This window comes from Balaenoptera musculus, chromosome 10 (genome assembly GCF_009873245.2).
Source record: "Balaenoptera musculus isolate JJ_BM4_2016_0621 chromosome 10, mBalMus1.pri.v3, whole genome shotgun sequence".
Lineage (NCBI taxonomy): Eukaryota > Metazoa > Chordata > Mammalia > Artiodactyla > Balaenopteridae > Balaenoptera > Balaenoptera musculus.
The window spans coordinates 869,056-892,335 of NC_045794.1; the positions used below are offsets into that span (position 1 = coordinate 869,056).

The 23,280-nt window shown below is 51.8% G+C and overlaps 1 protein-coding gene across 11 annotated transcripts in view; it reads right to left on the bottom strand.

Moving 5' to 3' along the window:
* The window catches only part of CACNA1C (calcium voltage-gated channel subunit alpha1 C), a 557,739-nt gene that overhangs the window by 14,499 nt on the left and 519,960 nt on the right, over positions 1 to 23,280 (bottom strand). For 7 of the 11 annotated variants that reach the window (XM_036865102.1, XM_036865108.1, XM_036865103.1 and 4 more), the window contains 10 exons: positions 23,218 to 23,250; positions 20,643 to 20,771; positions 19,379 to 19,444; positions 18,635 to 18,726; positions 8,588 to 8,753; positions 7,899 to 8,026; positions 7,160 to 7,256; positions 6,741 to 6,843; positions 2,277 to 2,378; positions 96 to 223 (listed from right to left, as the gene is read on the bottom strand). In XM_036865102.1, coding sequence (XP_036720997.1) covers positions 96 to 223; positions 2,277 to 2,378; positions 6,741 to 6,843; positions 7,160 to 7,256; positions 7,899 to 8,026; positions 8,588 to 8,753; positions 18,635 to 18,726; positions 19,379 to 19,444; positions 20,643 to 20,771; positions 23,218 to 23,250 — 1,044 coding nt within the window. The remainder of the gene's footprint in view (positions 1 to 95; positions 224 to 2,276; positions 2,379 to 6,740; positions 6,844 to 7,159; positions 7,257 to 7,898; positions 8,027 to 8,587; positions 8,754 to 18,634; positions 18,727 to 19,378; positions 19,445 to 20,642; positions 20,772 to 23,217; positions 23,251 to 23,280) is intronic. The other 4 variants (XM_036865106.1, XM_036865109.1, XM_036865107.1 and 1 more) reach the window with 1 other exon arrangement.

The following is a 23,280-nucleotide window of genomic DNA, read 5'->3' on the forward strand; positions in this document are numbered from 1 at the left end:
GAAGGGACCCGCCTTCAGCCAGCCCGTGAGAGCCCCGGACCTGGAAGAGGCGAGAGGAGGGTGCCAGGTCCCCCGGGGGGGCGAGGACCCCTCACCTGCAGGGACAGGGCGTTCCTCTGGGAGGGCTTGCCCACCAGGCCCTGCTCCTTGCGCTTCTTGAATTTCCGGAAATACTCTTGGATCAGGAAAGTAGCGTAAAACTTGCCCACCGTGACCTCGTCATCTGAGAGCAAGGGAAGACAGGGTGAACAGGGTGTAAACAGCGGGGCTTGGCCAGGCGTCAGGAACCTTTTTTCAGCATCCACGCCTTCTTAAGTTTTCTCAATTAAATTTTTTGGAAGAGGCTCTCCATGCACGTGGTTCAAAAAGACAAAAATATACAAAAAGGTGTGTGTACAGTGAAGAGTCTCTCCCCCCACCTCTTATCAGATAAGCATTCTCGTTCGTTTCTTATTTCCCCAGAGATTCTTTATGCAAATGTTTCCTGCAAATAAGCAAACATATTCCTACCCCCTCTTTTTTCACAGAAAAAGTAGCCTATTGTCAAAATGATTTCCCACCTTGCATTTTTTACTTAACTGACCTTGTTGATAAACTTTGTTTTTGATTCCGAAGCTCCAGGTTCCCACTGATAAACGCCCAGGCCCCTAAGGGCTAGCGTTCTGCTTAAGGGTTGGCGGGAGGGGTCGGTGGGAGGGATGCAGGCCTCCCATCTTGGTTGGGGCTTTCTAACCCCGTGGCTGGGCTGGTCCCCAAGTGACCCAAGACAGAATCAGCCTCCGTCTTGGGAACGAAGTGGGTGGTGAGAAGCGAGTGGGGCCCCGAGGGGAGCAGTTCATGCCCCACGTGGAGCCCCCCTTGCCCCATCTTCCGGTTCTTGGGGGAGGACGGGGCGGAAGGCCTGGAGAAGGCTGCTGGGTTGGATGTGGGGGCTGTGACGGCGCCCCTGCTCCTAGCTGTCTCGTGAGAATAGCCAAAACCACAGCTGCTTGCCTTCCGTCCAGCCGGCAGGGGCCCCAGCCCCACGTGGAGGGGATGCCCGAGTCCTGTCTGCCATGAATCGGGGAAGACTGGCTCTGGTGGGAAGTGTGGCCCCCTTGGACCTGGGTCCTGAATCCGCAGGGCTCTCACCACCAGCCCGGGGTCAGCTACTCAGCAGCTGAGAACCAGCTCCTAGAGCAGGCGTCACAGAACCGGGATGAGGATTAAGGGACATGGTGCGTGTGACGCCAGGCCGGGTGGTGCCCGTCCCCAGGCCGGCCTTCCTTCCGGGGGCGGGTCTCGTCAGGGGTAGCACCCCCTTTTAAGGAGTGTTTTGGGGATGTATGGGACTTCCTCAGTGTCACCGCGATTGTCACCATGCTTTGGGGATGCTGCTGGCATTAATGACGTGGCTCTGGATGTGTCCCGAAAAGCACAGCGAATACTACCTTTGCACCCTGCCAAGGTTGTGCCAGACATCTGTGGGGGGACCTGCCGCTTATAACCACCTGAGCTAAGACCCTAACTTGGCTCCACGTGGGACCTGCACGGCTGTGATATTCCAGAGTTTCCCAGGAATATAACTGCTGTTCAAGTGGAGGCAAGACCACTTTGTTTTGTTTCAACCTGAGCAATAAGGGTTCACATTTCAGAAAACTGTATCCCTGATGGCACCGCTCCGTGAATGTGATCCCCACTGGGCTGGACCCCGTGATCAGTCTGCACTTACCCCACGTGTGTGCCCCAGAGGTGTCTGTACTTATTTAAAGATATTCCATAAGCCCTTACTTCAAAAAGACAAACGCAAAATGTCAACAATGTCAACACTGTTTGTTTCCTTTAAATGCAAACTTATTCATAACAGTGGGTGCAGACGAGCGTTTGGTCAGTTAACTCGAAATTCGGGCCCCTGAGTTGCCCCTGAGTATTTATTTATTGAAAAACATTTGATTTTAACATATTTCATATTGAAGTGTTGTACTCACGCTTTGGCAACTGTATACGGAGGACAGTTGACAGAGTCGACAAACACTGCCCCGGGAGGAACAGGAAGGGGCGTCCCGGGGGGCTCCTTCTCCAGGACCCCATCATTCCTAGAGCACCCATCCCGGCAGGTTATGGGGAAAGCTCTACTTTGCAGAGTTTCCTTGAAGTTCTGCCAAATCTCCAGGCATCGGGGGGTCTAGCTCGGCCTCCTCTGTGACCTCAGGCTTGGACCAGGCTCCAGCCCGAAAGGGCAGGCCTCCCGCAGCCTGGACTCAGGACTCGCACGCGCCCGGGGTGGGGTGACTCACCTCCCGCAGGCGGCACCACCTGGTCCAGCAGCTTCATGCTGGTCCGCTTCCAGATCTTCTTGATGATGGCCCGCAGCTCCTCGTTGGCCTGTTCCAGGTTCCCTGTGGGGAGGGAGACGCAAGGCCGACTGACCAGCTGCCCCTGAGGGCCTCCCGAGGGCTGGTCCTTCTGTGGGAGTGGTGGCCGTGGCCCGTGGGCTCTGCCCGCAATGGCTCTGACCCGTCAGCCCCATTATCTTCTCCCCCGGGGTTCCCATTGTCCACCTCCGTCCCCTCTTGGCCGCTCTCCCCTTCCTCCCCACCTGCCGCTCGGCCGCCAGGGCAACCCTGCACCCCACTTGCTGCTTCTCCTTAAGGGGGCCCCTGAGGCCCATGAGACTGCTGGGGCTGGATCGAGCTGGACGGCCACAGGGGCTCCCCCTGGGCCGCCAGGGAAACGTGGGCGACTGGAAGGAAGTGTGGTCCCCCCTGCAGACCCACGTGGAGCGTCCATGCTCGGGGCCTCTGTGTCAAAGCCCTTTGCTGAGTCTCCTGCTGGGAGGAGGTGGCAAAACCTTGGCGTGGAAGCAGAAACCAGAAGACAGGGGGTCCTGAGGTTTCTCTGGGTCTCCTTTCTCCACTGGCAAAACAGGCTTAATTAGGGGCCTCTCTGTGCGCCTCTGGGATACTGGCCTTACAGCCCTGGGAGAGGAAAGCTGAGACCCGCAGCCGTAGGGGAGGACTGGGGGGCTGGCTCTAACACGCCCCCAGCTCTCTCCCACCACCACCAAGCACGCGCCCTGCATGGGCCCTGGGACCGTGAACTCGGGGCCTTACCCTGCGGTCGGGCTATGTTATACGGCACATGTGCCCTTAGGATGGGGAGGCTGTCCAGTGGGGCCTGAGCAATCCCAGGAGTGGATTAGCTCTTCGCAAGGAGAGGGTTCTCAGGGGCAAACTCCCAGTTATCAAATAAATATGTCCTGAGGATGTAAAGTACAGCATGGGGACTACAGTTAACAATACTGTACTGTATGTTTGCAAGTTGCTAAGAGAGTAGATCTTAAAAGTTCTCATCACAAGAAAAAAACTGTAATGTGAGGTGATGGATGTTAACCAGACTTGTGGTGATCGTTTTGCAATAAATACAAATATGGGATCACTATGTTGTTCATCTGAAACAAATGTAATGTTACATGTCAGTTACGACTCAATAAAAAATCACACAAAGCAACAAACAAACAAAAGTAATTCACGACGGGGGCCAAAGACAAGAGAGGCCTCCGTGGCTGGGAGCAGGGCAGGTGCAGGACTGCGTGCGGAGCTCGGGGGCCGAGGGGGCACAGCCGAGAGCCGGTCCTGCATCTGCAGCGAGTGAGTCTGCCGCCAGCCTGAGCAAGTCGGAGGTGGACTCTTCCCCGAGCCCCAGGAAGAGGACATGTCCGGGTCAACAGGCTGGTTTTGGCCTGGAGGCCCCATGGCTAGACTCCAGACCTTCAGAGCGGGAGCTGCTGGGGTGGGTGGTGACACGGCAGTGGGCGAGCACAGCAGGCTTAGAGGCCGGCGCCGGGGAGGTGGTCGGCGGTCCCGACACGTGCAGCGGGAGCCCTGATTGACACGACGCTCAGATACACTCGTCTTCCGTGGCGGGCTCAACGGTGCCCCCACGTTCTTAGCTGAGATGAGGGCATGCTCATTGGGGGAGGGGACGACGCTCATCCAATGTGACTGGTGTCCTCGTAAGAGGAGGGGAGGCACAGAGACGCTCAGAGAAGACAGCGGGGGGCGGGGGGAGACGGAGTCAGGGACCGGAGAGAGCCAGCTACGTTCCTGGGGGGCCCAGCACTGCCCTCACCGCCAGCCGCCAGGGCAGGCCGGGACAGACCCCCTCCGCGCCTCCGGAGGAACCCACCCCGTGGACTGCTGGCACCTCGCCTTCAGACTTCTGGCCTCCTGACTGTGAGAGAATGAATTTCTGTTGTTTGAAGCCCCCAGTTTGTGATAATTTGTTACGACAGACCTGGGCAATGACACATCTACCAAAAGGGTCTGTCACTTTTCTCCAAGCCTTAATTCATTCTCACCGTGATCTACGTAACCTTGAACTTCATAACCCTTGCTTCATGTCATCTAAGTGTTTCAGGACATCTTCCTTCTGTATCCTGGGTTGACGGGCTTGGGACATTGCTGGTTCTCTGGAGCAGGTGCTAATTTCTCTCCAAATATCTCAGCTCACAGTCTGAAGGGTAAGGACCATGTGGGACTTAGTCTCCCAAATTTAGATGCTTTCTCCAGTTTCTTTGTAGTTGCTTCTAAGAACTCACCTTTGTCTCCCGGACTTAGGAGTTTAACACGTTTGTTGCAGGCGGGGAGGGTGCTTGTCTCTGATGAAGGTTTGCCCCGAGTTGACGTTGTGGGCCCTTTGGGAACTATTCCTTTTTGTCTTTTCTTTTTTGCTTTGGCCGCGCCGCATGGCATGCGGGATCTTAGTTCCCCGACCGGGGATCGAACCTGTGCCCCCTGCAGTGGAAGTGCGGAGTCTTAACCACTGGATCGTCAGGGAAGTTGCCCTTTTTTCATTTTTAAATTGTATTTTGTGGTGGTAAGAACACCGAACATGAGATCTACCCATCTAGCAGAATTTAACGTGAACAATGCAGAATTCTGAGCTACAGAGGTCGTGCTGCTCAGCAGACAAATGTCTGTGTGTTTGAAGTTTCCTTTAATTCTTGGCTTGACTGGTGTCCGCGTGGCTGGCCTCTCCCCTGGTCTCGGGAGAGTGTTTCCTCAGGATGGGCTGGGCGTGTCCGGCTCTAAGGTTGAAGGTTCTTTGTCTGGGACTTGGTTTGCTCTGACGAGCATCTTGACGGTGCTGAGTCTTGGCTCCAAGGTCAGTGTTTCTTGTTCCTCCACGGGATGAAAATTCATATCCTCACTTTACATCAAAACTTAAGGACCACAACACGTTCCTTCCAGGAGTCTTTCTATCTTCCCTCCTTGAAAAAGAAAACCTTCCCTCCTGGATGGAATTGTAACCATAGTCATTGTGGAAAATTTGGAAAGTAACAGAAGTAAAGGAAGAAGGTAAAGGAAGTGAAGAGAAGTCACGGCTGATTCCACCGCTCACGACAACCAAGGCTGACATGTTAGCAAACTTCCTTCCAGGTTTCCCCCTAGTCACACACACGCATACACAAAATGTGTGTTCCATCCTTTTGTCGGCAGAAATAGGTCTGTTTACACCTGTTTCAGGTTGAGTTATGGCCTTGGCTACTGAGAGCATATTCTTCAGCCTTAGTTTCTTTTTAGTTCAGCAGCAGAACTTGAACTTTTACAATTTTTTTAAGATTACCTCATTATTTTGACATGCATCTTGCTGGCCCTGTTCTTTTCCTTCATCTAGGATGTTTCTGTTATTTTCTGAAAGGATTTAGCTGAGAGAAGGCACCTCCTGGCTTGTCCACTGAACTGAATTCCACACGTCCCCACCTTTCTCGTTTTACAGATGAAGAAACTGAGGCAAAGAGAGACTCGCTGACCGTCACACGGTATCAGGGTCCAGTCCCCTGTTGCCCCGCCCAGCGCTCCAGCCTCCTGAGGCTCTGAGATCCAAACGTCAGAAGGGAAAGGCGACACTGCCAGTCCCACCTGGGTTTTCTCTAATTACTGTGCCGGTGGGTTTCAGACTCTGCTCACGTGCATCCCCCGCGGCTGGTGCAGGATGCACGTTCCGAGTTCGGGGCTGGGGCTGGGGCTGGGACTCAGCGTCTCAAACAAGCTCCAACTCCGCGAATCGCAGGAGGAGGCTGGGAGCTTTTGGGAAGCAGCTGCATCTCGTCAGGTGCACCTGTAGCCTTTGCAGAGCGGTTCAATCAGCCGTAAGGACAGCGGGTCATCGAAGCCAAGCTGCTGGCCACAGGTCCCTGTCGTACGACCTGGAAGACGGCCCCTCCCGCCAGGCAACACGGGGGAGCACGCCCCCCCCCCCGTGAGGGAGCCCCGTATGAGGAGCACGGGGCCCTGAGGGAGCACAGAGGCTCTGACCCCCACCTGCCGGCTGGCTGAGCACCTGCATGCAGGCGGGCCAGGGCCGACCTCAGCCCCAGTCACCACATCCGCTCTGACCCCTTCCCGACCGACACAGGAGTTTAGCTTGCAAGGAGAGTTGAACACTAGAGACCCACTCGCAGCCAGTGAAACCCCACTGTGATGGGGCTCAGCCCCGCTTCTGGTAACACTCACCTCCTGCTCTCTGAACTACACCCAAGGACTTCGAGGTGTCACCCAGCATGAGCTCTAAAAACTACGGGCAAGGAGGCCATTCAAGGAGCAAAGGGCACACGAGCAGACCTGGTACCGCTAATATCCCCAGAGGTGACAGTTACTGCGGGGCTGAGGCTCTGACACGCCGCAGGGGCCGAGCTGGGCTCCGGCTGGTCCACTAGGTCTCCCAGTGGCTCTCCCGGGGCCCCCGGATGACCTTACCTTCCGTTTTGATCCGCAGGGCCGTCCGGACCAGGGCAAACAGGGTGGCGTTGAACATGACCGTCCCGTCGCTGTTCAGGGGCATGTTCATGGAGACCAGGCGCTGGGGAAGGGGCGGAGCTGGTCATCACGGCAGCTGGTTCCCAAAGGACCCTCCCGCAGAACCCCCGAGGCAGGAGGATGCTGAAGTGGGGTGGGGGGGCCTTGAAATGCGTGTGCGTGTGTCACCCCGTGTTTCCTTCAGAGTCTGAGAACGCACTGTGGGAAGGACCCCTAACGCCTATTCTGGCTCTGGCTCCTTTCTTTAGGCTCACAAAATACTGTCCTCATCCCCGTAGAGGCTTGACGTCCTGACCAAGGTCACAAGAGGTATCTTCCCTCCCATATCGTGTCTCCTACGAGCCCAGCTCATCTCTTACTTTGCAAGCCACACGGTGAGGGCACAGCTTCCCAAAGCCCAGGGGCGGCTGAATCCTCCGGAGCAGGGTCACCACATCCAGGTGTTTGATGCGACCCCTAGAAGAGGCAGGAGCGGGGGGAAGGTCAGTGCGGTGGTCTCGGCCAGTAGCCCAGGACTCAGGCACCCAGGGCGGGGGATCCCCCTGAAGAAGGAACTCTCCACGGCTGGACCTGAGTGATGAAACTGGTGCTAAGTTGCAGAATTGCACAGCAAAACTCCCAAACCAGTATATACACATGTTTAGGTTTTTACGGAGCAATTTTCCATCAGTGCTATGTTCAAGGTGGAAGGGATTTTAGTAGGCAATGAAATTCTCAATATTACTCCTGCTTCAGTGAACTAACCGTCTGACCAAAAAGCATTTCCAGCGTGTCAACCAAACGTGGTGGCTGGATTGATGGACCTATGGCAGAAAGGCAGGCAGGATCTGCCTGGCCCCGGACATCCTGACTCGAGTACCTACCCGAGTTATTCCAACACTAGGCCCTCCTGTCCTGTTCAGCTGAAAACAGCAGGCATGTTCTGGACTCAGCCAAAGGCCTCCTGTTGCTGGCCCTGACCCTTGACCCCTGTGTCCTGCGCAGTTCAGTGTTTGCTGTGGACCCACCCAGTGCTAACCCGTCTTGCCCCCCTTCCACAGGTGTGGTCACGCAATCCCCTTGCGGCTTTGGGGACTGGGTTTCCCTCTGGGGACTTACTTGGCTTCAGGATCATACTCCGCCCAGATTCTCTTAAATTCGTCCAGATGGTGGGGACCCAGGATGGACCAGTCCCTTGTCAGGTAGTCAAAGTTGTCCATGATGACGGCTACGAAGAGGTTGATGATCTGCGGAGAACAGAGAGCGCGGGGAGATGCCCTCGGAGGCCCTTCCAGGACACATGGTTAGCAGGCCACGCACGGCAGAAGCCAGTGTTTCTGAAGACCGCCCACGTGGCACCACTGAAAACACCGGCCCCTGGAACGTGGCTCTCTTGGATGAGGGCCTGACCCAGCTCCCCTTGGGCTTGTGCAGGTGAACCCCACCTGTGGGCTGGCAGCTTCCCTCACACCCAGCTGCCAGGCGGGGCTGCCAGGGATGGGGGTGACTGTCCACCACCCTTCCCTTGCTCCTCATCAAAGTGCCAGAAATGTTTAAGTGGCCTCCTGTCCTCGGGGACGACGCCACCACGACAAGAGCTGAGAACGGATGAGAAGGATGCCGGCTGAGCTCACTCTGGTCCAGCTTCACCCCCTCCCTCCAGTGTGGCTGGACCATCCCAGGGACACAGCCCTCCAGGCCGGCCTCCCCGACGGGGCACCCCCGAGCGTGAGCTGCAGAGACGCAGGGCGCGGCTGGCCCTGGACTGAACGTTTGTCACCCAAGGCCGCGGGTCCCGCCCGGCTCACCAGAAAGGCGCAGAGCATGTAGAAGCTGATGAAGTAGAAGACAGCGAAGCTGCTGCCGCAGGGCGTCTCCCCCTCAGCGCTGCTGCCCGGTTCTGACTCGGGGGCGCACTTCTTGCCTGGCATGCAGGCCAGCATGATGTCCTGCCACGCCTCCCCGGTGGCGCACCTGGTGAGAGACCACGCCCCAGAGCGGCTCACAAGGCCCCTCCCTCTCCTCCCCGGGGGGAACCGCTAAACTGAGTCTGGGGTTTGCCAGCCCCCCGGCGCTGATACATCCACCACATAGGAAAACGTACAGCATTGTTTTGAATGTCTGAAAATTTTCTGTGAGAGATAACAAACTGTACCTTTTCTGCAAAGTCCCTCCTTTTGCAATCCATGTTAAGTTTTGAGATTTAGCCATTTGGATACATTTTAGCTCTGGTTCATTCATCCTTTGTAGCAGATCCTCTATGAGTATACCATTAAAAAACCCCACCGCCCTGTTAAGGCTTTTCCTTTCTTTGCTGTCTTGCTGTCACGAAGGAGCCTGCAGTCACCACACAGGGCAGTCAGACGCCTGCTTCGGGGTGGAGTTGCCAGTGGACGGCAGGTGTGTCCTCACCGTACCGGACGCTCCTTGTTCTCCAAGGGTCTGCCCAATTGGCGCTCCTGGCATCACTGCCCTACAGACTTGGCAGCTCTTTCCTCAGCTTTATTGAGGCAGAATAGACAAATAAAACTGCAAGCTAGAGCGTAGATCATGATGATTTGATTGATGTGCACATTGTGAAAGGAGTATTCCCACCTAATTAACACATCCATCCCCTCACAGATTTAAAAAATTTTTTCTTTTCTTTTTTTGGCGAGAACATTTAAGTTCTACTGTCTTAGCAAGTTTCAGTGATACGATCAGTGTCATCAACTATGGTCACCACGTTATAGGTTAGATCTCGGACCTCATCCACCTTATGGCTGACAGTTTGTGCCCTTTTACCAGCCCCTTCCCATCCCATGCCCGCCCCCCCCACAACCACTTTTCTATTCTGAATTTAGACTTGTCAACTCTTGGTATTAGTGAATTTTAAAAAATGTTGCTCGGACTTCCCTGGTGGCGCAGTGGTTAAGAATCCGCCTGCCAATACAGGGGACAAGGGTTAGAGCCCTGATCTGGGAATATCCCACATGCCAAGGAGCAACTAAGTCCGTGCACCACAACTACTGAGCCTGCGCTCTAGAGCCAACGAGCCACAACTACTGAAGCCTGCGCACCTACAGCCCGTGCTCTGCAACAAGAGAAGCCACCACAATGAGAAGCCTGTGCACCACAATGAAGAGTAGCCCCCGCTCGCCACAACTAGAGAAAGCCCGCGCGCAGCAACGAAGACCCAACGCAGCCAAAAATAAATAAATAAATTAAAAAAAAGGTTGCTCATATGATGGGTGTAAAATGATAACACACTGTTGTTTTAATTTGGTTTTAAAATGATAAATAGGGTGAGAAATTTTATTTCATCTGCTGAATCTCAGGTTCATGTTTTTGCCCGTCTGTCTCATGGGCTATTTGTCTTCTTGTTCATTTGTAGGGTCTTTATACTTTCTTTATATTAATCCTCTGTCAGTTGTACACATTGCAAGCAGTGTCTTCCAGTCTGTGGCTCGTTTCCAGCTTTATTGATGGTGTATTGTGATGAATCCAAGTTTTACATTTTAATGTGGTCAAATCATAATTTTTCTTCTGTTTTGTGCTTTTCGCAACTTGTCTAAAAAAATCCTTCCCTATTCTAGGTCATAAAAATATTCTCCAGTATGTTCTAAAAGGCCCAAGGTTTGTTTTTCATAATAATTTCATAATAACCCATTAATATGGAATTTATATGGGGGCTCCATATGAGGTAGAAATATGCTTTATCTTTTTCTGTCTAGATAACCAATTTTCTTAATACAATTTATTGAATAGTCTACCTTTACCTACATATGTGAAATAGCTCTTCTGACATAAATCGCATTTCCATACGTGTATGAGTCTTGTGCCAGCCTCTTCGTTTTGTTCTATAGGTTTATTCATCTGTCTTGACTTCAATGTACCACGCTGTCTTAATCACTCCAGGTTTACAGCAAGTCTTGATCTCACACAGAGAGTCAGAACTTCCAGCCTGCTGTCCTGCAAAGCTGTCTTGGCTTTTCCCTTTCCTTTTCCTTTTCGATTCCACAGACACATTAGAATCAGCTTGTTAAATTCTATGAATAATCCCACTGAGACTCTTACTGGAACTGCATCAACATATAGATTAACTAGAGGAATTTGACATCTTTTTGCTATTAAGTCTCCTAACCATGAACCCGATCCACCTCTCCATTTATTTAGGCTTTTTAAAATGTCTTTTAATGAAAGTTTATAATTTCCCTATATATATCTTTCATTAGATTTTTTTCTAGGTAGTTTACTTAAAATAAACAAATAAAATGTTGCTACTATAAATGATACCTTTAAAAAGTTATATTTTCTGTTTGCAACAGATGCGGAGAGAATACTATTGACTTCATATATAGAAGATCTGCTGAACTCTCTTATTATTCTGTGGTTTCTCTTGTATAGTCACATAGTAATCGAGTTTCTAAAAGATGTTTTATTTACATATTTTCTTTTTAAAATTGTGGTAAAATACACACAACATAAAATTGACCGTCTTAACCATTTTTAGTGTACAGTTCGGTGGCATTAAACACACCCACAGTGCTGTCCTACCATCACCACCATCCATCTCCAGAACTCTTTTCATCTCGTAAAACTGAAAATCTATGCCTCTTAAACAGAAACTCTCCTCCCCTTCCCCCTACACCTGGCACCCACCATTATACCTTGTGTCTATGATTTTGACTAAGTACCTCACGTGAGTGGAATCATACAGAAAACTTGTCCTTTTATGACTTTTTTCACTGAGCATAATGGCCTCAAGTTTCATCCATGTTGAAGCAGGTGTCAGAATTTCCTTCCTTTTTAAGGCTGAATAATGTTCCACTGTGGTATAACCACATTTTCCTTTTCCATTCTTCTCTTGATGGACCTACAGTTGATTCCATGCTCTAGCTATTGTGAATAATGCTGCCATGAACAGAAGTGTACAAATATTTCTTTGAGACCCTGCTTTCAATTCTTTTAGGTATATACACACAAGTGGAATTGCTGGATCATATGGTATTTTTAATCTATTTTTAATATTTTGAGGAACCGTTGTACAGTTTTCAACAGTGGCTGTTTCCATTTTACATTCTTACACGTAATGCACAAAGGTTCCAATTTCTCCACATTCTCATCAGCACTTGTTTTTCTGATAGCAGCCATCCTGATGGGTATGGGGTGGTATCCCATTGTGGTTTTGGTTTGTATTTCCCTGATGATTAGTGATGTTGAACATCTTTTCCTATGTTCATTGGCCATTCACATATCTTTTTTTGAGGAATGTCAAGTCCTTTGCCCATTTTTAAATTGGATTGTTTATTTTCTTGTTGTTGAGTTTGGCAATCAATTTTTTTGGCATTTAATTTTTTCCTCTTCTCCAATTCTTTTTTTTTTTTTAAAGAGAAACCTACTACTTATTTATTTATTTTTTTTAAAGATTTATTGATTGATTGCTATGTTGGGTCTTCGTTTCTGTGCTAGGGCTTCCTGCAGTTGTGGCAAGCGGGGGCTACTCTTCATCGCGGTGCACGGGCCTCTCACTATTGTGGCCTCTCTTGTTGCGGAGCACAGGCTCCAGACGCGCAGGCTCAGTAGTTGTGGCTCACAGGCCTAGTTGCTCCGCGGCATGTGGGATCTTCCCAGACCAGGGTGCGAACCCGTGTCCCCTGCATTAGCAGGCAGATTCTCAACCACTGCGCCACCAGGGAAGCCCCCTCTTCTCCAATTCTTACCCTTTGGTTTATTTTTCTCGTCTTATTGCATTGGATAAAACTTGCAGTATCATGTTGAAAAAGTGACAGCTTATGAGCTCATTTATTATATTTATGGATCAGCTATTACCTGTTACGGACTGAATGTGTGAGTCCCCTCAGAATTTGTATGTTGCGGCCCCAAACCTCAATGTGACAGCATTGGCAGGCACTTAAGTTTAGATCAGGTCATGGGGCTGGGGCCTCGTGATGAGATTAGCATCTTTATAAGAACAGGAAGGGAGACTGGCGCTCTCCTCTCTCTCCACCAAGCGGGGACACGGCGATAAGGCCACCGTCTGCAGGCCAGGAAGAGGCTCCCACCAGGAACAGAATCATGAAACCTTGATCTTGGACTTCCAGCCTCCAGAAATGTGAGAAAGAAATGTCTGCTGTTTGAGCCACTCCATTTATGGTGTTACAGTAGGCTGCCCAGACTAGTACATTATCAGTACATGAAAGTGATTGTTTTCCTTTGTTAATTGTCACCTTCCTGATCCTTTTAATTGTTATAAAGGCTTTTGAGTTGCTTTGCTTGGGTTTTCTAGTTGGATTAGCCTGTTGTTTGTAAACAAAGATAGTTATGTCTACACATTTTTATATCTATATTTCTTACTTTCTTCCCTTTCTTATTGGTATCAGCCGTATGTTAGTCTTACAGAAAGAGGTTTCCTACCCATTTTTACTCCTGGAAAGTTTATGTAACATAGGAATGATTTATTCTTTGATATTTTGGCAAATAGTAAACATAAATATATTGGATCTAGCCTTTTAGAGGACTAAAATTTTGACTACCTTTCCAATTTCTGTTGTGGTTAATTAAAAAAATATTCTTCTCAAGACAATTTTTGTGATTTCTCTTTTCCTATACAAAAGCATCTAGTTCATCTAGATACTCAAATATATTGGCATTCATTTGTTCATAATATTCTCATCATTCTAAAAATCACTCCACATCTATAATTATGTTGCTTTTCTTATTCCTGCTGTTGCGTCTTTTTAAAAAAATTGAATTGGATGAAAGTTTGTCTATTTATTGGTCTTTTCAAAGAATCAGATTTAGGGTTTATTGATGAATGTTTTTGTTTCATATTTTATTAATTTCTGCTTTTATTTTAATAAATGCATTCCTTCACACTTTGGGGTTATTTTCCTATTCTTTTTCCATTTATTCATTTACTTACTGTAAATTAAAAAAAAAAGTTAATTTTGGCTCTGAATTGTCCTTTGGCTTACTGGTGCATCTCATAAATTTAAGATATAGCGTGGGACTTCCCTGGTGGTCCAGTGGTAAAAAATCTGCCTTGCAATGCAGGGCACATGGGTTCGATCCCTGGTCAGGGAACTAAGATCCCACATGCTGCAGGGCAACTAAGCCCATGCACCATGACTACTGAGCTCGCACGCCTCAACTAGAGCCCACGTGCCGCAAACTACAGAGCCCACATGCTCTGGAACCCGTGTCACAACTACAGAGCCCACGCGCCCAGGAGCCTGCACGCTACAAATGGAGAAGAGAAACCTGCACGCCACAACTAGAGAGAAGCCCGTGTGCCACAACGAAAGATCCCGCATGCTGCAAATAAGACTCAAAGCAGCCAAAAATAAATAAATAAATAAATAAAAATAATAAATAAATCTTAAAAAAAAAATAAACCAAACAATCTCAGGCTTAGGTGAGGCAGTCTCATTAAAAAAAAAAAAAAGGAAGATATAGTGTGTTCACATTCTCATTTCTGAGTAGTTTGTAGCCTCAGCTGTGAGTTATTTAAACCATTTACTGGGTCTTCCAGTTGATTTTTTTTTTTAATTAATTTATTTATTATTTATGGTTGTGTTGGGTCTTCGTTTCTGTGCGAGGGCTTTCTCTAGTTGCAGCGAGTGGGAGCCACTCTTCATCGCGGTGCGCGGGCCTCTCATTATCGCGGCCTGTCTTGTTGCGGAGCACAGGCTCCAGACGCGCAGGCTCAGTAGTTGTGGTGCATGAGCCTAGTTGCTCCGCGGCATATGGGATCTTCCCAGACCGGGGCTCGAACCCGTGTCCCCTGCATTGGCAGGCAGATTCTCAACCACTGCGCCACCAGGGAAGCCCCAGCTGTGAGTTATTTAGAAGAGTGGCTCTAAACATTTAAGTGAACAGATTTTGGAGGGACTACTGGTTTTATGGTTAATTCCTAATTTTTTATGTATTGAAGTCAGAGAAGTTTTAGAATTTATTGAATTCTTCTTTGTGACTTAAATCTTGCCTAATTTTTATGAATGTTTCTGGGGCTTAAAAAGAACTTTGTTTTTTGCCATTTATTGAGTATAAACTTATTAGATGAAGTTTGTTAATTGTGTTATTTAGATGTTCTTTGCCCTTTCTTCTATTTTATTCTAACCTGTCATTTCCTTTTTCTTTTTCTTTTTTTGGTAGTTTCCTATAGTTTAGATTTTTTTTTAACTTTTTATTTTATATTGGGGTATAGTTGATGAACAATGTTGTGTTAGTTTCAGGTGTACAGCACGGTGATTCAGTTATATGTACACAGGTATGATCTGTCATTTTCTACACACTGTATCAAAGTCTCCCACTTTGTGTGAGTGTGTGTGTGTGAATTTTCTCCTTATTGTTCTATCCGGGTCTGACTGACATATTTCCAAACTATATTGTTAGGCTTATGTGCTTTAATGATTGTTATATATTCTCAATGGATTATATCTTTTATCAATATCAAATATCCTTCTTTGTCCTGTTTAATGCCTTTCACCTGGAATTTTATTTCTTCTGATGTCGCTATTACTATACCTACTTAGGTAAGCATTGTCTGGTATTCTTTTTCTGTTTCTTTATTTTTGTCCTCTTTAGGTCATTTTATTTTACTCCGTCTATTATAAACAGGCTACGGCTAGATTTCTTAAAGCCAAGCTTAGAGTATCTTTTAATAGAAGATTTTAATTTTTAGTGATTATTAATATCTTTGTTTTCTTTCCTGTCACTTTATGTTTTAATTTTCTTTCTTTCCTGCCTTCTTTCGTCTTTCCTTCCTTTTGCTAAATTGCTAAGGTTTTCTTTTTTTTTTTCTTCTAGTGGTCTAGAATGTACTATCCCATTTCTGTTTTTCTAACGGTTGACTTTTAAATATTTAACATCTGTTTATACGCACATCCCCCTCCCCATGCATAGAGCTGAACAGTATCTATTTCTTCTCCCCAAACAGGAGAAGAATCTTCACACACTTTCATGTTTCTCATCATTCCTGCCTTGTTGAGATAATATGGGATTTTACTTCCAAATTGCATTCAAGGTTTTAGATATTTTCCCTCAACAATTATTTAGAATTAACATGAGCTTTATAATTTCTTTGCTGAAAGCTCAGAACTATGAACTTCAGTGGTTCTTTACTCATAGCATTTCTCTGCCCACTCGACTTCTTAGATTAATCTTTCATTGTGTGGAAATACATCCTTGTGTAATCGTTTCAGAGAAGGTTTATGTGGTAAACTTCCTGGGTTCTTACACTTCTGGAAACATCTTTATTTTGCTTTGTTAGTTGAATGCTGATTAGGCTGCATTATAGGAGTCTAGGTTCAGTAATATATTTCCCTCCTAATCCTAAATATATTACTCATTTGTCTTCTGTTATACAGTAGATGATGATGAGAATTCTAATGACAATTGATACTGTTGAAAGTAATTGACTTTTCCTCTTTGGAAACTTTTAGGATATTTTCTTTACTCTTGGTTTTCTGAAACTTCATCATGCGTCTAGCTACGGGTCTTTTGGATTAACCTGTTCTGCACTTACTAGGCCTTTCAATCTGAAGGCATGTATCTTCATTTGAAATTTTCTTTGCTCATTCCTGTATTTCCTTGTCTCCATTCCTTCAGTTCTTTTTTGTCTCAATTTGTATCATAAAGATGGGATTTTCTGGCTCTATCCTCCATGTGTTAACTTTTATGTCGATCTCTTTGTCCTTCTGGCTGTACACTGAGACAATTCCTGGCTTGGTCTTTCAGATCATTAATTCCTTCTTAAGCTATGTCCATTTAAAAAATATTCCAACAACTAGGACTTCCCTGGTGGCACAGTGGTTAAGAATCCGCCTGCCAATGCAGGGGACACGGGTTCGAGCCCTGGTCCGGGAAGATCCCACATGCCATGGAGCAACTAAGCCCGTGCGCCACAACTACTGAAGCCTGTGTGCCTAGACCTCGTGCACCACAATGAAGAGTAGCCCCCGCTCGCTGTAGCTAGAGGAAGCCCGTGCGCAGCAGTGAAGACCCAGTGCAGCCCCAAATAAATAAATAAACAAATAAATATTTTAACAATTGTATATTTTCTGAGTTCTCTCTTTAATTAAATTTAATTAATTCTCTCGTTAATTTGTTCTCATTAATAATGACTTCTCCTCCTCCTCCCACTCCTTTCTAATTTGACAGATGTGCCAGGTTCTATAATCTCTCTAAAGACACAAATTGTGCTTATTTTCAAATATTTTTCCTCTCCCTATTCTCTTCCTCCCGATGTGTTCATTCATCTGTTAGGTGAGTGTGGTGACTTCTTTTTTGACATTGGTTTGCCCCCAGTACTTTGGGGTGACTGTTACTGCTCTTTGTGATTGAGAGCCCAGTACACAACTCTGTGGACCAAGTTCTCGTTGCAGGAGCATCTCTGGGGACCATGGAAGACAAGACGAGACGTGCTGCCAGGTGGGGTGGACAGGTAGCTTCTCTGAAAGGGTGGGTTCCCTTGGGGCCCTGCTCTACTTCTTAGACCCCAAAGCCCAGGCTGTGGCGGCAGGGCTCTGCTTTCAGCTTGTGGGCATCAGCAAACGCTCTCCAAACGCGGCTCCCCAAGGAGGCAGTGTGGTTGTGGCCCCAGCTGTCCTGGTGCCTGGCCCCTGTGGACCCTGAGCTTGGGGAGGCCCTGGACGCTCTCGCTCCTTCACAGGCTCACCGGCTTTGGGATGTGTTTTCCTCCGAACCTGGTCCTTTGTCCATTGAATCCCATCTGCTTGCCTCCGTTGAAGACTTCCTCAGCACTGCTGGCTCAAAATGGCACTCTTTCTTGGCTTTTATCCTTCCTTGTTCTTTTACAAACTATCTCCTGTCGCCAAGGACTTTAGGAAAGGAGAGGGGAGACCCATGTGCCCCGGCTCACATGTGTCCAAATCCCATATTAAAATGCGGCTCAGGCGTAAATGTTGCTGTGAGGCTGTGGTTGATGATGGCCCTGTGTTCTCACGGCTACCATCTGAGGGAGGGTGATGTCGGACTGATATTTAAGGGGACTGCCATTCTGATTGAACACATTTTGAGCAGTAAGGATTTGTGGGCTTGGATGTGGGAAAAGGATTCCACAGAGCATAGTGAAGGTGGGGTTATTTGATGGGGAGGATCCCTGGATCTTCGGAGAGAACCCCAGGGGATGGTAAGGGCTCAATGCCTCTCCCAGCACCTTAGCATGGAGAGTACAGGTGCTGGAATGGACTCTAGGCATCATCTGGCCCAGGGACTGAGTAAACAGTTCTCATCACCACCAGCCCTGGACCAGGTGAGGGGTCCCAGAGCCCAGGCTGTGATGAGCAGGATGGTGAGAAGAGCCAGAGGAGGGGTAGCCCAGGGGGTCACTGGGATCCAGAGGAGGAAGGACGTGGGGCTGCCGCACGGAATCCTTCCCTCGGGGTCGGGCGGGACACACCCCTCCCCCAGCTATACCTGTGGCCGCGGCCTCCCCAGAGGGTGAGGGCTGGCGCTGGCTCAGCCAAGGGGGGAACTAAGTGCCGTGGACGGAACCACTGACACAGACAGTGGCACCAACTCCAGCAGCTGGGCTTGTCTTAGGAGGAAACTGAGGCTCGGAGTCATCTGCTGTCTTGCTCAAGGTCACTCAAGGTCACATAGCGAGTGTGCTGCAGGCCTGGCTCAGCTTCGAACCAGGGTGCTCTTGGAGTTTGATTTTGATCCCCTACTGGCTTCCAGAGTCAGCGGCAGGGGCCGTGTCCAGTCATTATAAATGACAGTGAAAGGAAGGCTTCCCGGTCAGGGGGCTTCCCAGCCCCCCAGCCCCAGTTCTCGTCGTGCACCCAGGCCAGGGCCGCACCGAGCAGGAGTCCCCGTGTGCACCTGTCCGCACCTGTCTGCACACTCACCTGAAGAGGAGCAGCACGGCCTGGGGGAAGGTCTGGAAGTTGTTGTTCCTGTTGATCTCTGTCGTGTCATTCAGGGCGATTTTCCCGAACACCTGGCAGGGGGAGAGGATGTGGTCCGTGAGCTGTGGACAGAGGGGTCCTGGTTCCCACCCATCGTTCAATGGTCTCTTCAGGGGTCACAGCTGACCCTGGACGGGCTGGCCCATAAGCTGAACAGAGTCCCCTCTGCGACCTGGAAGGCCTCGCGGGGGCAGGTACCTGCTGCCCTGTCCAGCCCCTGATCCCAGCCCCCCACTCCGGACAAGCATCCAAGAAAAGTGCCCTCGGCCCTCGGGAGGGGCCCTGGGCCCCGCGGGAGGGGGGCTGAGAGCGGGCGGAGGCTGAGACCTCGACCCTGCGTCTGTGCAGGGACAAGGCTCACTGGCCTTCCTCTTTCTTTTTTCTTTTTCTTGGCTGCAGGTTCTTGAGACTATTTTTCTTTCCTCTTTAAAAAATACTTTACTGAGGAATAATTAACAAATAGGCCCTTCACATAACTTGGGGGAGTTTTTCCCTATAGAGAGTGGAACCTGAGCCAGGGGCAACGGGGAGAGAGGGTCTCAGAGCTGTGCACCCCCAGGACACCACGGGGGTGGGGGGAAAGTTCCAATTCCGGTGACCTTTCCAGCCTCAGAAGGAGGGGCGGGTGTCAGGGGATGTGGGCTGGGGGCCGGGCCCGAGGAGACAGCGGGGAGCCTGTCCTACCTGCATCCCGATCACGGTGTAGATGAAGAACAGCATCACAATCAGGAGAGCAACGTAGGGCAGGGCCTGGCAGGGGCACACAGATGCCGTGAAGTCGGCGGGGGACCGGTGGCTGGACCCCTCCCCGGGCGGCGTCTCTTCAGTCGCCAGCTGCTGCCTGGCTTGGGGGGCACTTCCAGGAGCCCCGCAGACGTTCTGGGCACTAAATGGGAGCAGCCTGAGCCTGGTGCCGACCCCTCCCCTCACCTGGGTTTCAAGCACCTGAGACCTGGGGAGGTCTGCCCAGAAAGATGGGCTCTGAGCTCGGGACCTGGCATGATGCTCCGTTGGTACAATTTAGAAAGAGCAAAACACCCTCCCGCCACCCACCTGTCCTCGTGCAGCCGGAGGGCCGTGGGGGACACCCAGCAGCCCCTCCCCCCCTCACAGCTGTAAGCTGTTCCGCCAGGTGTAGGAAAGGCAGGACAAAGGGGCACTAGACAAAAGCGAGACCCTGGGCTCAAGCCCACTTCCGCCACTGTGGCTGTGGGAGCTGGGCTGGGCTTAACCTCTGTGGGCCTCAGTGTCCTCATCTGAAAAATGGGAAGAAAAGTAATGACCTCAGGGGGTTTTGGGGCCTGGCTGATTTAAGGCTCACGAGATGCTTGGGCAGTGCCTGGCCCGCGGCCGGTCTCTGCGCTTTACTCACGCGGCGTGCTCCCCACCTCCTCCCGGGGAGGAGGCCGCGCGGCTCACGGGGTGGACGGAGCCCACACACCACTAGGGGGCACCGCAGGACTACGGGCCGTCTGGCCTGGGGGGGCGCGGGCTCCACCTTCAGTGGCGCCCAGGAAACGTCGGGGGTGGGTGAGCACGTGGGGCCGGTACAGTCACCCACGGCTGAGGCCGGGGCCACCGTCATTCTGCTTTCACAGAAGGAAACGAGTGCTGGGGGCAGAGAACTGGCCCCGCAGTTGGCAGCCCTGGGTCCACACGGGGCACACCAGGGTCCCGGGGAGTCCGGCTAAGTCCCTAAGCAGGTGCGGACAGCAGACCCTGCTGAACCACTGCCGGGACGAGGGTGCCAACACCCGAATTGGGAGCGGCCGTAGGGGTCATCGGGTCACCTCTGCCCACGGCTTTCAAACCTCTTCCACCCCAGAACCCCTCTGTGCCGTCAATTCTCGGGGCAAATCCACAGGAGAGAAGAAAGCAGAGCGCTTGCAGCCGCCCCTCCGCTGGGAGCACCGCCCCAGGTGGGGCCTGGGGGGGCGCCGGGGGGTACCTGGAAGGACTTGATGAACGTCCACAGCAGCGTCCGGATGCCCTCCCCACGGCTCAGCAGCTTGACCAGGCGCATGACCCGGAAGAGGCGGAAGAAGGTGATGGAGATGCGGGAGTTCTCTTCCGCGTTCTGGGGCCGTTAACACAGCAGTTAACACGCAGGCGGGCGGCGGGGGCCGGCTGCGCTCGACTCTCCCGGCGCCCACGGGTAGGCCCAGCCCCAGGCCTCTGCGGCGCCCGGCCGTGCCCAGGCCCCGAGCCTCTGCCCCAGCATCCCTGGTCTTAAGCCCCCGGGGTGGGGGCGGGGGCGGGGGTGGGGGCAGCAGGCGAGTCCCTAGAAATTGCATCTGCTCTGAAATCTAGGCCGAGAGCCGCCCCGGTGCTCCTGCCGCCCCCCTGCTTGGCTCAGCCGAGGGTCCGGCGTCCCGAGAGGGACCGGCGCTCTGGAGGACCTGGGGGGCGGGGGCTGCCCAGCCTCAGCACTCTGTGTGCCACCTCCCCCCATGGCTGCGGGTGGGCCTGGGCTGTGGGCGCGGCGACAGAGCCCGGGCCGCGGCCCCTGCTGCCCCTCCGCCCCCCTCTGCCCTGGGCCCGCCGGCTGCGCAGGCCTGGGAGGGGTGGGGGCCCGGGCAGTGGAGCGTGAGCCCTGGACGGGATCCCTGCGGTGAGAGGACCGAGGGGTCCTGCTCAGGGCGGGTGGCTCCCCAGGGGCGTCCTGGAGTGGGCCGGGGCTGCTGGGCCTGGGGCAGCCGGGGCTCAGGGGCCGGACACGCAGCCCTGCCACCCTCTCCTCCAGACCCGAGGACAATGAGCACACACTGACGCCCGGCCCTCCTCCTGCCCACACCGGCCAGAGGGCTGGGGTGGTGGCCCCGGGAGCCGGCCGGTTCCCCAGAGCGAGTGCAGCCCCCACCCCGTGGGCACCAGGAGAGAACGGACCTCTGGGCTTCCTGTTACTGCTCCCGCTGCAGGCCCCCTGCTCGCAGGCATCTCTGGGTGGTTGCTGGGCCCCACGTGGGCCCCGATTCTCAACGCCCACTCCTCTGGCTTCATTTCTGACCGTCTCCAGGTCAGATCCGGCCTGGCCACGCCCACGAAAATCCCACCAGCGCTGGAGCCCTCGCGGCTCCTGGTTCTAGCCCTGTGGCCAGGGCTCCAGGGGCCTCTCCCCTCACCCCGGTCAGAACAGGAGCCCCACGAGGGGGGCAGGTTTTACACGCGCCAGCACACCCTGCTCCTCCCGGGGCAGGAGGCATCTATCCTTCTCCTTCTGAACCAGAGCTGCTCCCCTGGGGCGGGCTGGTGGCTGGGGGGCCACAGGGGCTGGGAGGGCCCTGGCAGCAGGCCGTCTGGACCCCGGGCCCTACCTGTCTGCATTCTGAAGTCTTTGATGCCCTTCATCTCTGCATTTCTGTCACCCGTGTACCTACTTGAAATTCTACTTTCTCTCCTTAAAAGGAGGTGGTGTTCCCCCAGAGGAAGCGGTAGAGGAGGCTCAGGGCTTTGGAACTCAGCCATCAGCCCCACTGTGCTTGGGAAGGGAGAAAGAAGAAGAGAGCGCCAGCTTACACGGAACCTCAGCTGGGCATCAAGAGTCTGGGAGGTTGGCGCCGCAGAGGCATCTGCATCTGACTCGTTAAAAAGCAAAACTCAAGCCTCCAGTCTGAGCTCGTCCTGGGCTCAGAGCCCTCCCGACGCTGCAGGTGCCTTATGCTCTACTGACCGGTGACATACGGGCAACACGTCCAGGCTCAGCCCTTCCGGCTATGGTCGTGGGCTTCGTCAGGAAACATCCCCACCGATCTTGCCTCTGTCTGCTGACTTCTGGGGCTCGGGGAATCAACCCACTCACCGGCCCTGCTAAAAACTCACGCTTGGCCCACGTTTGAAGCCTGTGACGGCAGCCTCTTGGAGACAGCTGTTCCAAGGAGACTTCAAGGTCACACCGGTCAGCCTCTCTCTCACTTTAGCCAAAGATTCCTAGAGCAGAAGCGGCTCCCACCAGACGGTCTGCTGCAGTGAAGCGGGCGTGGCCTAGTTTTAATGCCCCTCACAGGTAACACTGTCGGGGTGATAGGAAATCCAACCACTCTCTGGGTAATGAACCCAGCTTAACCTCTTACTGGGGCCTTGACTCAGAGCTGGAGGGCGGCCTGGTGACTAGGAGGACCTCCCCGTCTCTGGCTATGTCACCTCTCCTTCCTCTCTCCCAGAGGCCTCGCCATGGCGCTCATGGATGCCCCGTGCAAACCCCACGTCAGATTCAGGGTGGGGACATCGGCCAGCAGAGTCCTCAGGACGTTTAACAGGAAATGGCCTTCGGGTCCGATTCTCTCCCAGTGGCTCATTAGACAGTCAAGGTCACGGTGAGCTGCCACCCACAGGAAAGCTCAAGGACGGAAATGTCGCACCAACAGCACTCGACAGCTCACAGACCAGGCAGGCAAGGCGCATGGCAGACACAGGCAACATGCATCGGGGGCTGGGTTCCAAGATGCTGGGGGTCGGGTGGGGGAAGTGGGTATGTTAGAGGGGGTCACAGAAGCTGAGAGCGTGGTCTGGAGGCTCGGTCTTACCATAAAGGGAGAGCATTGGGTATGTTCAGCTGGCTTTAAAGAAAGGCAGACAGAGATAAGCTG